Here is a 13,247-nt window from a genome sequence, read left to right as displayed (position 1 = left end):
TATTGTCATTGACTCGATTCGCATTTTATTTAGTTTCTTCGCTTTCCTTTTGGTCTGGGTATGCATCCAACGACCGGTCATCATCCGGGCTTCCACTGTCCGTTGCTGGAGCATCCTGTTTCCAGCACTCATGGATACGCCTGATCGCATCCTCTCTGCGTTCCCTTTGTCTACCTTGAGTGGACGCTGAAAGATATGGAGGAAAAAGATGTTGTGGAAGCGCAATCGCCGGAACGGCCTCATACCTCGAGCACGAAATCTGATGGTGACTTCCACTCTATCTCCCAAGGCTCTGACCGGGTGCCGAATGTGCAAGGAAAGGACCAGGAAGACCGGGTTGGCGTTGACAACCCTCGTCAGCAGGATGAGCGTCCAATAGTGGTGCCCCGGCTCAAGCGGAGGGGACTCTTCGGCCAAATAACGCTGCTCGAAGAAGTCGAGAATCCCAAGTCCTACCCGAGGAACAAGAAATGGTTCATTACCTTTGTTGTTGCTGTCGCTGGCTCGGTTGCGCCCATGGGTAGTTCGATCTTCTTCCCGGCCCTCACTCAGGTGAGCGAGGAGCTCGCCGCAACGACGACCGTGACGAACTTGACCATCTCCCTGTACATGTTGAGCATGTCTATATTTCCGCTGTGGTGGTCATCTTTCAGTGAACGGCTCGGCCGACGAACAATCTACCTCGCATCCTTCGGCTTGTTTGTCGTCTTCAATGTCCTCTGCGCAGTCTCAAATTCTATCGCGATGCTTATAGTCATGCGTCTATTAAGCGGAGGGGCGTCGGCTTCCGTCCAAGCAGTGGGCGCGGGGACCATTGCCGATATCTGGGACACGCGAGAGAGAGGCCGGGCTATGGGGATATTCTACTTGGGCCCCCTGTGCGGCCCACTGGTAGCCCCTATCGTCGGCGGGGCCTTGGCCCAGCGCTGGCAGTGGAGGAGCACAATGTGGTTTTTCACTGCGTACGGTGCGGTGGTCGTCGTGCTGATCCTCCTCGGTCTTCCGGAAACGCTGGCAATGACCACCAAGTCCTGCGCCCCAGATGCAGGAGCCGAACAGGGGGGGTCAGTTGGGCGTCGGTTGAGCCGGGTGTCTTCTCGACAGGTTATCGGAGCCACTGCAAGATGGCTTAAACTGTTCAAGATAGTCTTCCTTGACCCGCTGAAGATCATTCTATACTTGCAATATGTTCCAGTTGCGTTGACCGTCTACTACGCGGCAATCACCTTCGGCTCCCTCTACGTGCTGAACGTCAGTATCGAGCATACCTTTGTTGAGGACCCTTACAACTTCGACACCTTGATAGTGGGCCTGCTCTATATTCCAAACTCTCTGGGCTACATCGTCTCCAGCATCTTCGGCGGGCGATGGATCGATAAGATCATGGAACGCGAAGCAAAGAAAGTAAACCGATACGACGAGAACGGTAAACTCGTGTACCGGCCTGAAGACCGGATGCGCGAAAACGCCTGGCTGGGCGCGATGCTCTACCCAGCCGCTCTGATCTGGTATGGCTGGACGGCAGACAAGGGCGTATACTGGCTTGCGCCGATGGTTGCCAACTTCTTCTTCGGCATCGGGTCGATGCTCATTTTCAGCATGGTGACGACGATGCTGACCGAGTTTATGCCGAAGAAGTCGTCTGAGGGTGTGGCGCTGAACAACTTCATGCGCAATATCTTCTCGTGCGTCGGCTCGTTTGTCACAGCGCCGATTATCGATGGAATTGGCAATGGATGGCTCTTTACCATTGTTGGTCTTGTTGCGTTCGCGAGCAGTGCGGTCATTGTCGTTATGAGAGTGTTTGGGCCTCGGTGGAGAGCCTCGATGGACGTTCTTGTGCAATAGTAATAATGAAAATGAAATAATGAAACTACAACTTAGGAAACTAGGTGAATGCCTAGCACTGTGCGTTGGTGACGGATGCTCTGCCTGCCTACTCGGAGTATACTGTTGGTAGTCGTCATCGCGCTGTGCCTGTTGTCTAGCATTAGGACCAAGTATAGTACGTTGATACTCTTCATCTATTATCATATTAAGTACGCCAATATTGATCCATCTTGTTATTCTCAAAGTTAGTAGACTTCCAGCAACATGGGCTTCCCAACCCTCGTCTACAACCAGCTCTTCCTCCACCCACCCCCTCCAACCCTCTCCTTCGCCCACCAAACCGTGATAATCACCGGCGCCAACACCGGCATCGGCCTCGAAACAGTCCGGCACATCCCCCGCCTCGGCGCCGAAAAGGTCGCCCTCGCTGTGGACATCGCAGCCGGCGAAGCCGCCCGCACACAGATCGAGTCGGGCACTGGACGGCCCGGAGCGCGTGCAGTGTGGCACCTCGATCTCGCAGATTTGAGGGCAGCTGAGGCGGATTATACGGGATATTCGGCCTGGTTTGATTATCCCTTAGCTCGCTATCCTGAGTCTAATGTACGATTCCAGTTGGAGACTCCGTGAAGAGATCTGTCTTCGATTGTATACACCAGAGGGTAAATAAAACACCGTGGCTTTTCCCCTCGACAAGCTGAGCCTTGAATCAGCGCTCATAATCCCTGACCTGCTTTTCCCCCTCACCAGATCTTCTTCTCCCCTCCCGCATCTTTCGTGCCCTCGTCATTCTCAAAAGCGGTACTCTCGATGCCACCAGAGTCTCCGGGGCCTGTCTCAGCCTCTTGCGGGTTCATGGTCGGGGTCTCAGCGAGGAGGTCGTCGTATTTATACATATCGGCGTCATTGTCGCCCGCTGCACCGGGGTCGACGCTGTAGCTGGCTGGGGCGTTGAAGTCGTCGTCGAGGTTCCGGAAATGGTACTTTGGGTCTGTCATTTTGGTTCAAGCAATGAGATATACTTGGTAATCTCAGGCTGTTGTGTTGTATGAAAAGAGTATTTGGGTTGTAAGTATTCATATACTCTGTGGGGTCTGTGGCGAGGTGATGGAGTGGTTATGTGTGCAGTGACTCGACGTTGATGTCACAGAAGCGAAGAGCCAATCGTAGCTGGCTGATGGCTGCCTCAGGATCTGTGCAGTTGGAGTTGGTTGAGGGAGGTCAACGGTGGCACCTTCCTTCTACGTGGCGGTTGGACGTGCTGCAGTTCTGGGAAGGTGCAAATGACCCGCTGCCCAAAAGAAGAAGCAATGGGCACCTCAGTCAATCAACCTTGGAAGTGGTCGTACCTGCCCTTTCTGGGCCCTGCGGTTTTATCGTCACTGCGAACAGAACAAGAAGGAGCGACGGTTTCATTACGAATCGAGACGATGCATTTGCCATGCCAATCTTCAACTGAGACGAATATATTGCCATCATGAGCCATCCTCCGTTCGGCGTCGTCAATCTGATTGATGATACACAGAAGCAGATGTAATCCAGGAACCATACCTTAACCACAAAGAAAACAAGAGAAACATATCAGAATCAACCAGACAATGTAAATGCAAACACCGGCTATGCATATTCCTCATGAACTTTGAATGCCTCGGCGGCTGCTGGAATTCAAACCATAATGCAGGGGACAAAAACGTTCACATGGTATAAAAGAAATAATGCATATTCTGAATGAGTCCTGTGAATGGTGTACAAGCTTTTCAGCCTGGCAAGGTAGGCATCTATAAGGACGAAAATATAGTTGGTCAATGTGCGCTGATGACTGCCTTGAGCATGCCCTTCAGCTTGGAAGCGGGCCCCGAAGGTGGCGGAGTGGGCTCCCGTCTTCGTCGGTGACGGTGCCGGCGACGTTCAGGGTCGTCTCTCGATCGATGAGCCTCCTCTCGATGCTCAGGTTGCTCTTGCCCTTCCACAATAACCTCCGATCTCCTTCGAGCTCTTCGAGCGTCAGATCGAGAGGGCTCTTCTGCCTTGCGACGAGTTCCTGTGGAGCGTTCGTGCGAGCCCCTTTCGGTCGAATAGCCCAAATGATGGTGTCCATGGGACTGGCTAGCAGACGACCGTCTTCGTGGTTGATCGACGATGTTAGCAAGCGCCCTTGACCCACTAATCCTGGGGATTGGCTCATTGCTCGAAACATCGTCCTCGGATGGTGCATACTTAAGGAAGTGCCGGGGTTTCGGGACCGTTGATTGGGAATGCCTGGATGATGATTCCCTTCTGTCTCCCTCATGGCTGCCTGAGCTTCGGTGTCTTGACTTCCTATGTCCAGCCTCCGTCTCCCTGGTACTACTCGTTCGCTCAACTCGCTCGGTTCGCTCGGCTCGTTCGGACCGCTTCGATCGTTCACGATCCTTCTCTGTACTAGACCGTTCTTTTTCGGCACTAGTCCGGTGGTGCCGTCTGTGTTCCCTCCTTGATTTCGCTTCGTATTGCCTTCGTGACTCGTCGAGGGCTGACAGCCACCGCTGGCTCAGCTTATTACGTTCAGGACGCTGCGGTGCTTGGTGCCGACCTCCTTCCGAGGAGCTTTTTGAATGACGCCGCTCTCCATAGGTGTCGTCCACGTACGACCGCCGCTTTTTTCGCCTCGAACGCTCCAGAGCTTCCACAGCAATAAGGGCGAACCGGTCTCCCGGAGAATCTTCTGAGCCGACTTGCGCTGAAGTTTCCGGCACCAACGTCCGTGGGGAAGGCTCTCTAAATATATCCGTTTCTTCGGGTTCCCCTGCGCGCTCGTGGCCGGGCTCAACTGGCGCGGGACTCGGATCATTGGAGGGATTATCCGAAATGTCCAACGCTCTAGGAGCTTCTTGGGCTTCCATCTCCGCAGGAGATTCCTCAACTGTTGGAGGTTCCTCGGCTGGAGTTGGTTCTGGGGACGCTTTCTCTTGAACCTCCTCTGATGGGTCTTCGGTGACGACTGGTTCTTCAGCTGTCTGTACCGGCTCAATTTTTGGCTCTGCGCTGGGTGCTTCTTCCACGACAGGCGCTTCGGTAGACTCGTCTTCAGCAGGCGACCCTTCCGTGGGCGGGTTTTCGGAAGGTGTCTCAACGGGTTGCGGCGCTTCGGCTTGGGCATCTTGAGGGGGGGATTCTGCAGCCGGTACGTATTCGAAAACTTCCTTGGCAGCTACAGCTTCCGGCTCTGGTTCTTCGACCACAGCCGGCTCATTCGATGCCTCATCCGCATGAACAGCGCCAGGCGAGCTGCTAGCCGCTTCTTCGGGCAATTCCTCTTTTGACGTCTCTGTTGCGGATACCGGTTCAGCAGCAGGTTGCTCGACTGATTCGGCCAGTTCGTCCGCTGGAGGCTCAGGGGATTCATCAGAAGGGATGGGTTGCTCTCCAGTCCCACTCGGCGAAGGCGCCGGGCAGTCGGGCTCTCTGGCCTCAGCGTTGGCAGGAGCTTCTGGTGCGGGAGCTTCTGGTTCTGCAGCATCTTCTTTTTCTGGTTCCGCAGGAGTAGGCGTGTTAGGTGTGTGCTCCTCTGGCCTCGGCTCCTCCGGCGCAGGTTCTGTGGCTCGCTCATCTATTATGGGCGTTTCTTCTAGCGCAGGGTCTTGAGGCTCTTTTGCGGCAGGAGGCTCTTCCAGAGATTCTTCACTCGGCGCGATCTCGGGCTCTGCTGCGTCAGCCTGAGCTTCGGCCAAAACGGGCTCAGGTTCGGTTTCCGCAGTCTCGGTCGCTGGCGCGGCCGTCATGCTCTCTACCTTGTCCTCTTCTGCCTGAGCGACGCCGCTGGACCCAGGAACTTTCCCTTCCTCAACAGTCGCATCTTCGGTCGGACACTTCACCGGGTCTTCATTAGCAACTTCAATTTCTGGAGCTCCGGCTACTTCAGGCTCATTCTCTTCGACGGGAGGTCCGGCAATTCCCTCTGGCTTCTCTTGGTCTTCATCAAAGTCGATGAGGGCTTCGGCCTTTCTAGCTGCTTCTTCAGCCTCTAGCTTGGCGTCTTCTTCGGCTTGCTGCGCTGCTGCTTCTTTCTCCGCCTCTACTTTGTCGGACCCTGCTAGAGGATCACACTCTGGGAATTCGTCTTCTGCACATAATTAGCGATATAATCTTGTTTGAAAGCTTTAGTGTTGCATACGCACCATTGCTATGTCCATCAGCAGATTTTTCTGTGGGCTGCTCCTCAAGTTCATTTGTGGTACTTTCTTCCGTTTGTTGGGGTGTCGCCTCCAGCTGGTCGATGGCTTCCGAAGCTTGGGCTTCGTCTTTGGCAGGTTCGGGCTCTGGAGCATCACCATCACCTGGTGCGGGCCCTTCTTCGCTTGATTCTTCAACGGGCTGCTCGACGCTTTCCCCGGGGTTTTCCACGTCCGTCACGTCCCCTGTAGGCTCCGGTACATTGTTCTCTTCGGTCAAGTCTACCGTTGGGTTCTCTGCCTCTTCATTCGGCTCCGCAACCGCCGCTTCTTCGGTAGGCGCGGGGGCGGACTCGAGTTTTTCCTCTGTCCTTGCGGGAGGAGTCTCTACCTCTTCATTCGATCCCGTGGCAGCCGCTTCCTCGGTGGGTGCGGCCACGGGCTCGTGTTCCTCTCCGTTCTGTGGGACAGGGATCTCCGCTTCAGTAATTTCGGGAGGGGCTTGCTCTTTGCTCTGATCTTCAACGGGTGCTTCAACTTCTTCCGGGGGATCTCCCACGGGTGCCTCCGATTCGGCGGGCGGTGGTGTGGATGCCTCGTCGTTTGACTCGGTTGGAGCCGGTTCCTCGCTAGTCGGATCGGATGGCTTGTCTTCCTCGTGAGGCTCTGCGACCGGCTCTGGCGCCTCGACTGGCTCGGACGGCTTTTCCTCGTCCGCTGGCTGTGCGGGGAGTTCATCTCCAGCGACCTCCGTAACGTCTTTTGGGTCTCCGGCTGGTTCTGAAACAGGTGTTTCTGCTGGATCTTCTTCTGCAGGGGGCTGTTCTGGTTGCTCAGATGGCTCAGCCACGGGCCCTTCAGTTGCTTCCTCCGCTAAAGGCGCCTTTTCTTCCTCAGTGGATTCTGCTGGAGCCTTCTCTTCTTCGCTGGCTGCAGCCGGTGTCTGTTCGTCGATCGGCTCTGCGCATGGCGACTCCGCAGGGGGCGCTTCCGCTGTCTCACCTGATTCGGCGGCAGGCTGCTCAGGTTGCTCAGCAGGCTCGGCCACTGGCTCCTCGCTTGATTCTGCGATAGGCGCATCGACTTCTTCACTCGCCTCGGTCGCGGGTTGCTCTGGCTCCCCGACGGCCTCACCTGGTTCCTCGACGGTGGTTGCGGATGTTGCAACTCCCTCACCATTAGAGTCCGCTGCAGCAGTTGGTTCCTCGCTCACTTCAGTATCGGGCTGCTCTGTTTGCTCAGAAGGCTCGACTGCGGGGTCAGCCGCAGGCTCCTCCGTTGATTCTGTGGCCAGTGCCTCAGTTTGTTCAACCGTTTCGGCAGCAGGCTGCTCTCCGTCTCCTCCTGAGTCTGTGGTCGGTGCCTCCTCGCTAGAATCTGGAACTGGTTGCTCCTCCTCGCTAGCTTTCTCGGGAGGGTCCCCGTCTGCGGCTTGCTCTGACGCAGGGGTTGCTTCGCTAGGCGATTCGGCGGGAGTGGGTTGTTGTTCTTCCTCAGCCGGGTCTAGTGCTGATGTGTCCGCTTGTTCGCCTGTTTCAGCAGCGGGTTCTGCGTCACCCGCTGACTCGGTAGCTGGCTGTTCTTGATCACTGGACTCTGGAGAAGGATCCATAGCCGCCGGTTTCTCTGCTTCCTGAGTGGGCACTGCTTCAGGGGCCTTGGGCTCTTCTACTGGATCTGGGGGTGTCGTCGCACCGGATGAAGCTACATAGACTTAGCAAATAGCACTCGTGCAACTGCCAGGAAGGGTGCAATGAAAGGGCCCGGCAGCAACAACCTTGGCGTAACGTACCTTCTCCTTCTGGTGAAGAAGCGCCATCAGAAGAACTGCTAGACTCATCCTTTGGGGGATCCTCTGGAATCTGGTCCTTGGGACGTTCGGCGGCGTTCGGTTTGTTGTCCTGGGTATTAGCCGTCAGAATATCCGTAGAGACAGGGTAGTATGAAAACTGAGCCGTAGAACGGTCGAAGGTCTGATAACGAAGAATTTGGTTCTCAAATGAGTGATACTGATACGTGGGGAGCTGTGCATACACCGGAGAGCCCATTTTCCTCGGATTCCGCCGGGACGGGGACGGGTTCGGAGACCTTGAGCTCTGGGTTGGATAGACTGTTGTTTACCGGTGCCCTTTTGTTGTTGTTGTTGTCCTTCTTCTTCTTATTGCTCTTCTTCTTGGCCATCGCAATGGGTTAAGGGTGTGGCATCTAAAAATATGATAGGTTCGTGTGCGCTGAGGCTTGGGAAAGAATATAAATCAATGAGGCGTCGGATCACGGACGCTTGTGTAATTACCGACTGAGGGGTTTCGTTTGAGGGCAGGTAAGCAGTCAATTGCAGAAAGGAAAAATATGAGGCGACGAGACAGATTCGAATTGGGTTGTCAGAGGAGAGAAGATATTGGACAGCAAGGTCGAGCAGGTTTTCATGCTCGAGTGGACCGAAACGAAAGGAAAAGCAGCGGGAATCCCGTCTATCCGCCAACCCTAGTCAGGTCCCTGTCGAAGACCAAGGCGAGGCGACGTATCGTAGCTCGTCAAGCATCCAGTTGTTTTGGTCACCACCCATAATTGTAGATATTTGGGCTTGAAACTGGGGATGTCATCCACGAACCACCCAACGGCATACCTTCTCATTGGGCCACGTCTCACCGGACCCATGGTCTTGGTGGACCGATTGACAAAGAGGAGAAGGGGCGTTCTCTTTGGAGCCATCGCTGCAAAATGCAATCAGGGAGCAAACAGGGCTGCAATGGCTGCAGGAGAAGCCTGCATTCGGAGGCAATGGTAGCCGGACTATTGACCGTGAGAGGGCCGTGATATCGCGGCACTGGGTGCGGTGTGCGAGGTCTGGGTGGGGGGATACCACTTCCTTGTCGGGCGTGCTACTGATTTTTCCTCTCCGGCATTTCGGCTTGCTTTTTCTCGTCCTTCGCCAGGAGGGGCTGGCCAACAGTCGACGAGTCCGTGCAGACAGAAAGTCACGGGTGAGAGGCCCCGAGAAGATTCCTCTGTCGCAACCCGCACTTCACAAGTCCAAAGGGCCACCATCGTGGGAAGCGACAGGCTCATCGCCGACAAGATTAGGTGTGGTTTGCTCAAGGCCAGGACTGAGATGGCAGACGGAGTGCTGGGCTCCTGAGCTTGGACGATTCTTGCATTGTGTGCAGAGTTATTGTTGTGTTAATCTCGGCCAACGTGAGTTTCTGCCCAACGCCTATTTCGGCGGGTCACAGCAGAGAGCCCACATGGCTGCGTGGAGTCCAAACCGGGACTTGGCCGGACGGGTCTCATTCCATTGACGAATATTATCCGGAAGAATCATGACGGGATGTTACTGCAGCAACTGGAAATGGCACAATCCTGGTGGGAACGGACAGATTCGCCTGGTTCATGGTTGTTGGGTTTTTCGTGTGCGTGGGCGGTGGAAAGAGGAGAGGACAATTCAGCAGCTCGCGTCGATTACAGGACCACCACGAACAACTCACTCTGGTCCCTCTGTCAGTCGATGATTCTCCTGCCATACTCAACCATGATCAACAGCGTCGAACTGACGGGGTCGCTTCTCAAAGGAAGGAAGGAGAGCCCGAGATTTTCCACAGGAGACTCCAGAGTCTGCATGTGCACCACAGGCAAAGTGAGGCGGACGACGCTGGCTTGCAGCCGATCAAGGTCGTCGTTACGGTGCCTTTCAGCGATCAGCTCGGTGTTTGATTTGACAAGCTCTGCAGGAGCTTCCTCCTTAGTACCCAAGCCTGAGGTCTCATCATTATTCTTGGTCGCCGGCCCAAGGACCCTGGGGGAAATCTTGGCTTGTCGCACTTCCATGTATCCCAAATACAAAAGGGTTTGACACGCATCGGAGGCGAAACATTCCCATGCTATCCATGTTGCGAGAAATACTCCGCCTATCGCCTCAGTTCGTTGGGCAGGACGGTTGCCAGCAGTGGAGAACAATGGAATCTGGACGTGATAACTTTGAGAGATCTTAGTCCATCGCAGTCGGGTCATAATGACACCCGATAGGCAGCCCCGATCCTTTTCCGTTGATGCCAATTTTTTTTTAGCGAAGTGCTGAGCAACTCTACGACCGATATCATCCTTCCGCATCATAATTTGGACCCTAGGGCTAGGGCGATGACACGGAGATGAGCATGCGATCCTTGGGTCTACTTCCGGTCAAGCACGTGGGGATACAGGAATTTTCCAACATATTGATTGCATTGGGGCATTTAAGACTCGGGTGATCTTCGAGAGACTTTGCATGGCCCAGCATGAGTGGATAGACGTCTATCTACTAGCATGGGTATTTGCGAAAATCACTGTGCCCCTGATGTTAACCTATACTCTTTCATTGTCTTCCAACATTGGCTTGTCCAGCAGTTAACCATGGTAGCCCAGCTATTCTACTATGGGCCTGACAATACTGATTTCACTTGTTGAGAGGAGTTCCTTCTAATGACATTCCATGCACTCTGTTGATCTCATTCCCGCATTCTCGTCACCCCTCACGATGCCAGGAATGCAAGAGGCTTATAAATGGCAAGCCGGTATTTCTCGCCCACAGTGTTGACTTTCCAAGTCTATCTCATTTCTGCATCTGAACATTTTCTATATTCACCATAATACCAAAGCTCATTCTCTAGAGAATATTCAATTCAATGATGAAACTCGCTACTTTCCTCACACTTTCCATCCTAGCCTGCACCGGGCTCGCAGGCAAAACCTGTACTCCCAGCTTCGACTACTGCGCCGACGAGCTGATCAAGTCAAAGGGTGAGTCCTAACTGATTCATATTCACGAACCCCCCCTCCAACCAAAAACCCTCCCTTTGCTGATCCACCCCCAGGTTTCACGGAAGCAGACCTCAAAGATGCCCTCATTGGCTCAGAGTACGAGAAGGAGAACCCAAACAGCATTTTATACCACTGCACGAACCCAGGGAGCGTTGGACACCCGAAGCTGTGCCCAAACGGGTGTAAGGATTCAGCACAGGAGGGGAGTAAGAAATGTTGAATTGTGACACCTGACGTGATGGGCTACTCGTATATCATATGTACCAGCAGAAAGCAAGAATTGGAATTGCTCACAAGCTTCTGCGCACAAGAAGGTTTTTGAGCTAATTTTGCTCTGTGCATGGCAAAATTTAAGCTAAGCAATTTACTATCCTACCATTTTGATCCAGGAAAACAACCAGAAGAGAGCCGAGCATTGAGTTTACAGGAGTGACAATTGTATCAGCCTCTTGGCATTGGTCTTGGATAACTTGGGGTTTCCCGCAGACATCCAACTTAACCTGCAGTGTCTCCATCTGGGGGATCTTCATCAAGGTTCCACGCAGAATCTTGCCAAACCCTATTTAAACAGGCGGTTTTGGGCGACGAGACCGGCGCCAGGTACGCTGTACAGAAGCTGTCTGCCATGAGGAGGTCCCAATGACCACTAGTTGTTTCAACCCCCTAAACCCGGGGGCTTCCCCGCATGGAGTCCGCTCCCAACTGGACACGGGCTTCCTTCGACCTCGAGATCGTCGGTGGGCGAAGGGGACGGTTGAATGTGAAGTGATGGAGAATATTTCTTATCCCTTTGGGGCACTTCTTTCTCTATGAATCCGCAAGATGAGCAGCATGATGCACCCGCTTCACTGCGGCTTTGGCGCTCTACTCCTCGCTGGCTGCGCGAGGGCAGCTCTCGAGATTGTTCCCGGGGCGACATGGACGGCAGTATGATCCTCACTCGCGCTTGTCTGGAAAATCGATTGACCCTAATCGTGCAGGTGAATACAGGCGAACACATCCAGGCCCACGGATTCGGTATCATGTGGGTTTCTTCGCTTTCGCATTCGAGACTTTACGTGCAAAGCAACGACACTGATAATATCCATAAAACAGCGAGGAAGACGGAACCTACTACATGATCGGCGAAGAAAAGACCGACGGAAGTCTCTTCCAAGCAGTCAACTGCTACTCGTCTAGCAATCTAGTGGAATGGACCTTCGAGGGACAGCTTCTCACCCGGACAGAGGAAGAAGGTGACCTTGGGCCCAATCGCATCGTTGAGCGGCCAAAGGTCATCAAGAACGACCAGACGGGGACGTATGTCATGTGGCTTCACATTGATGATCCCGACTACGCGGACGCTCGAACAGGCGTGGCGACGGGCGATACCGTGTGTGGGGAGTACGAGTACCATGAGAGCTTCCGGCCGCTTGACCGTCAGAGTCGCGATATAGGGCTGTTCAAGGATGATGATGGCTCCGGATATCTCCTTACGGAAGACGTTAGGAGCCCCCTCGCTTGAAGAATAAACGCGCGGTATGCTAATTGCGATGCAGCGTGAGTACGGAACTCGGATCATGAAGCTCACGGACGACTATCTGGGTGTGGATAGCGAGACCTTCGGCTGGGAATACTTCGCTGAGTCTCCGGCGCTAGTCAAGCGCGGCGACACATACTTCCTGTTTGGGTCTCAACTTACAGGCTGGGCACCCAACGATAATGTATGGAAAGCGACTCCCTGATCCTACTATAACCCGGGAGATCAGAAGCGATCTAACAAAACGTGTATAGATCTACACCTCCGCAACTTCCCTCTCAGGCCCCTGGTCCGAATGGACGGAATTCGCCCCAGTCGGGTCAGTAACGTACCGCAGCCAAGTCAACTATGTTCTACCGCTGGGGACTGATAATGCAATCTATATGGGTGACCGGTGGCAGGAGACTAATCTAGCAGCGAGTACGTATATCTGGCTGCCCTTAAACTTCAACGGTGCCGCGGTCACGCTAGACTGGTATGATTCGTGGAGCGTGGATTTGGATGCCGGCACATGGGGTTCGGGACTACCTGTCTCACAGCTGGAGGGAGAGGCAGCAGAGCTCAACGGGGATGCAACTGTCGTTGATTGTTCCAGGTGCAGTGGGGAACAGGCGGCGGGGTATATCGGAGGTGATGAGGGGGCAAATGGCAGTGCCATTTTCAGCGTCGACGTTGAAAACGCTGGCCCTGTGACGCTTGTCGTAAAGTATGCGAATGGCGACACTGCGCAGCGATTCGCGGCTGTTTCGGTAAATGGCGAGGCGCAGACGGTTGCCTTTCTCTCTACAGCTCACCTTGACGAGGCTGGTAGTAGCGTGGTCCACGTTTCTTTGGAGGCCGGCGCCAATGTTGTCGAGATCTCTGGGGTCAATAATGGGTGGGGGCCAGACGTTGACCTGCTGGTGGTCCCAGAAATCTGATTCAGATGCCTAAGGGATAAAAATGGCAACCAC

The 13,247-nt window shown here is 54.2% G+C and overlaps 5 protein-coding genes across 5 annotated transcripts; 4 read left to right on the top strand and 1 right to left on the bottom strand.

Annotated features, from left to right (window-relative positions):
• Positions 1 to 10: 10 nt before the first annotated feature.
• On the top strand, positions 11 to 1,879 carry BJX67DRAFT_355363 (MFS transporter). The gene has a single exon (XM_071029303.1). The coding sequence runs from the start codon at positions 196 to 198 to the stop codon at positions 1,846 to 1,848; it is 1,653 nt and encodes a 550-aa protein (XP_070885616.1). The 5' UTR covers positions 11 to 195; the 3' UTR covers positions 1,849 to 1,879.
• A 215-nt stretch (positions 1,880 to 2,094) lies between these two features.
• Positions 2,095 to 2,460, top strand: BJX67DRAFT_381860 (uncharacterized protein; the record flags this gene model as incomplete). Its single annotated transcript, XM_071033096.1, has 1 exon — positions 2,095 to 2,460. One exon carries the CDS (start codon positions 2,095 to 2,097, stop codon positions 2,458 to 2,460), a length of 366 nt encoding a protein of 121 aa, XP_070885615.1.
• Positions 2,461 to 3,230: 770 nt separating this feature from the next.
• On the bottom strand, positions 3,231 to 7,882 carry BJX67DRAFT_355361 (PE repeat family protein). Its single transcript, XM_071029302.1, has 2 exons — positions 5,988 to 7,882; positions 3,231 to 5,932 (listed from the first exon to the last, which is right to left on the bottom strand). The coding sequence occupies exons 1-2, from the start codon at positions 7,591 to 7,593 to the stop codon at positions 3,633 to 3,635; spliced, it is 3,906 nt and encodes a 1,301-aa protein (XP_070885614.1). The 5' UTR covers positions 7,594 to 7,882; the 3' UTR covers positions 3,231 to 3,632.
• Positions 7,883 to 10,642: 2,760 nt separating this feature from the next.
• On the top strand, positions 10,643 to 10,995 carry BJX67DRAFT_381857 (uncharacterized protein; the record flags this gene model as incomplete). The annotated part of the gene is made up of 2 exons (XM_071033095.1): positions 10,643 to 10,754; positions 10,829 to 10,995. 2 exons carry the CDS (start codon positions 10,643 to 10,645, stop codon positions 10,993 to 10,995), a joined length of 279 nt encoding a protein of 92 aa, XP_070885613.1.
• A 602-nt stretch (positions 10,996 to 11,597) lies between these two features.
• On the top strand, positions 11,598 to 13,214 carry BJX67DRAFT_381856 (glycosyl hydrolase family 43 protein; the record flags this gene model as incomplete). The annotated part of the gene is made up of 5 exons (XM_071033094.1): positions 11,598 to 11,702; positions 11,756 to 11,799; positions 11,871 to 12,258; positions 12,314 to 12,478; positions 12,549 to 13,214. 5 exons carry the CDS (start codon positions 11,598 to 11,600, stop codon positions 13,212 to 13,214), a joined length of 1,368 nt encoding a protein of 455 aa, XP_070885612.1.
• Between the last annotated feature and the right edge of the window lie 33 nt (positions 13,215 to 13,247).

Source organism: Aspergillus lucknowensis (assembly GCF_044049455.1).
Source record: "Aspergillus lucknowensis strain CBS 449.75 chromosome Unknown BJX67scaffold_24, whole genome shotgun sequence".
NCBI classification, from domain to species: Eukaryota; Fungi; Ascomycota; class Eurotiomycetes; order Eurotiales; family Aspergillaceae; genus Aspergillus; species Aspergillus lucknowensis.
This window is presented reverse-complemented; position numbering and strand designations above follow the sequence as displayed.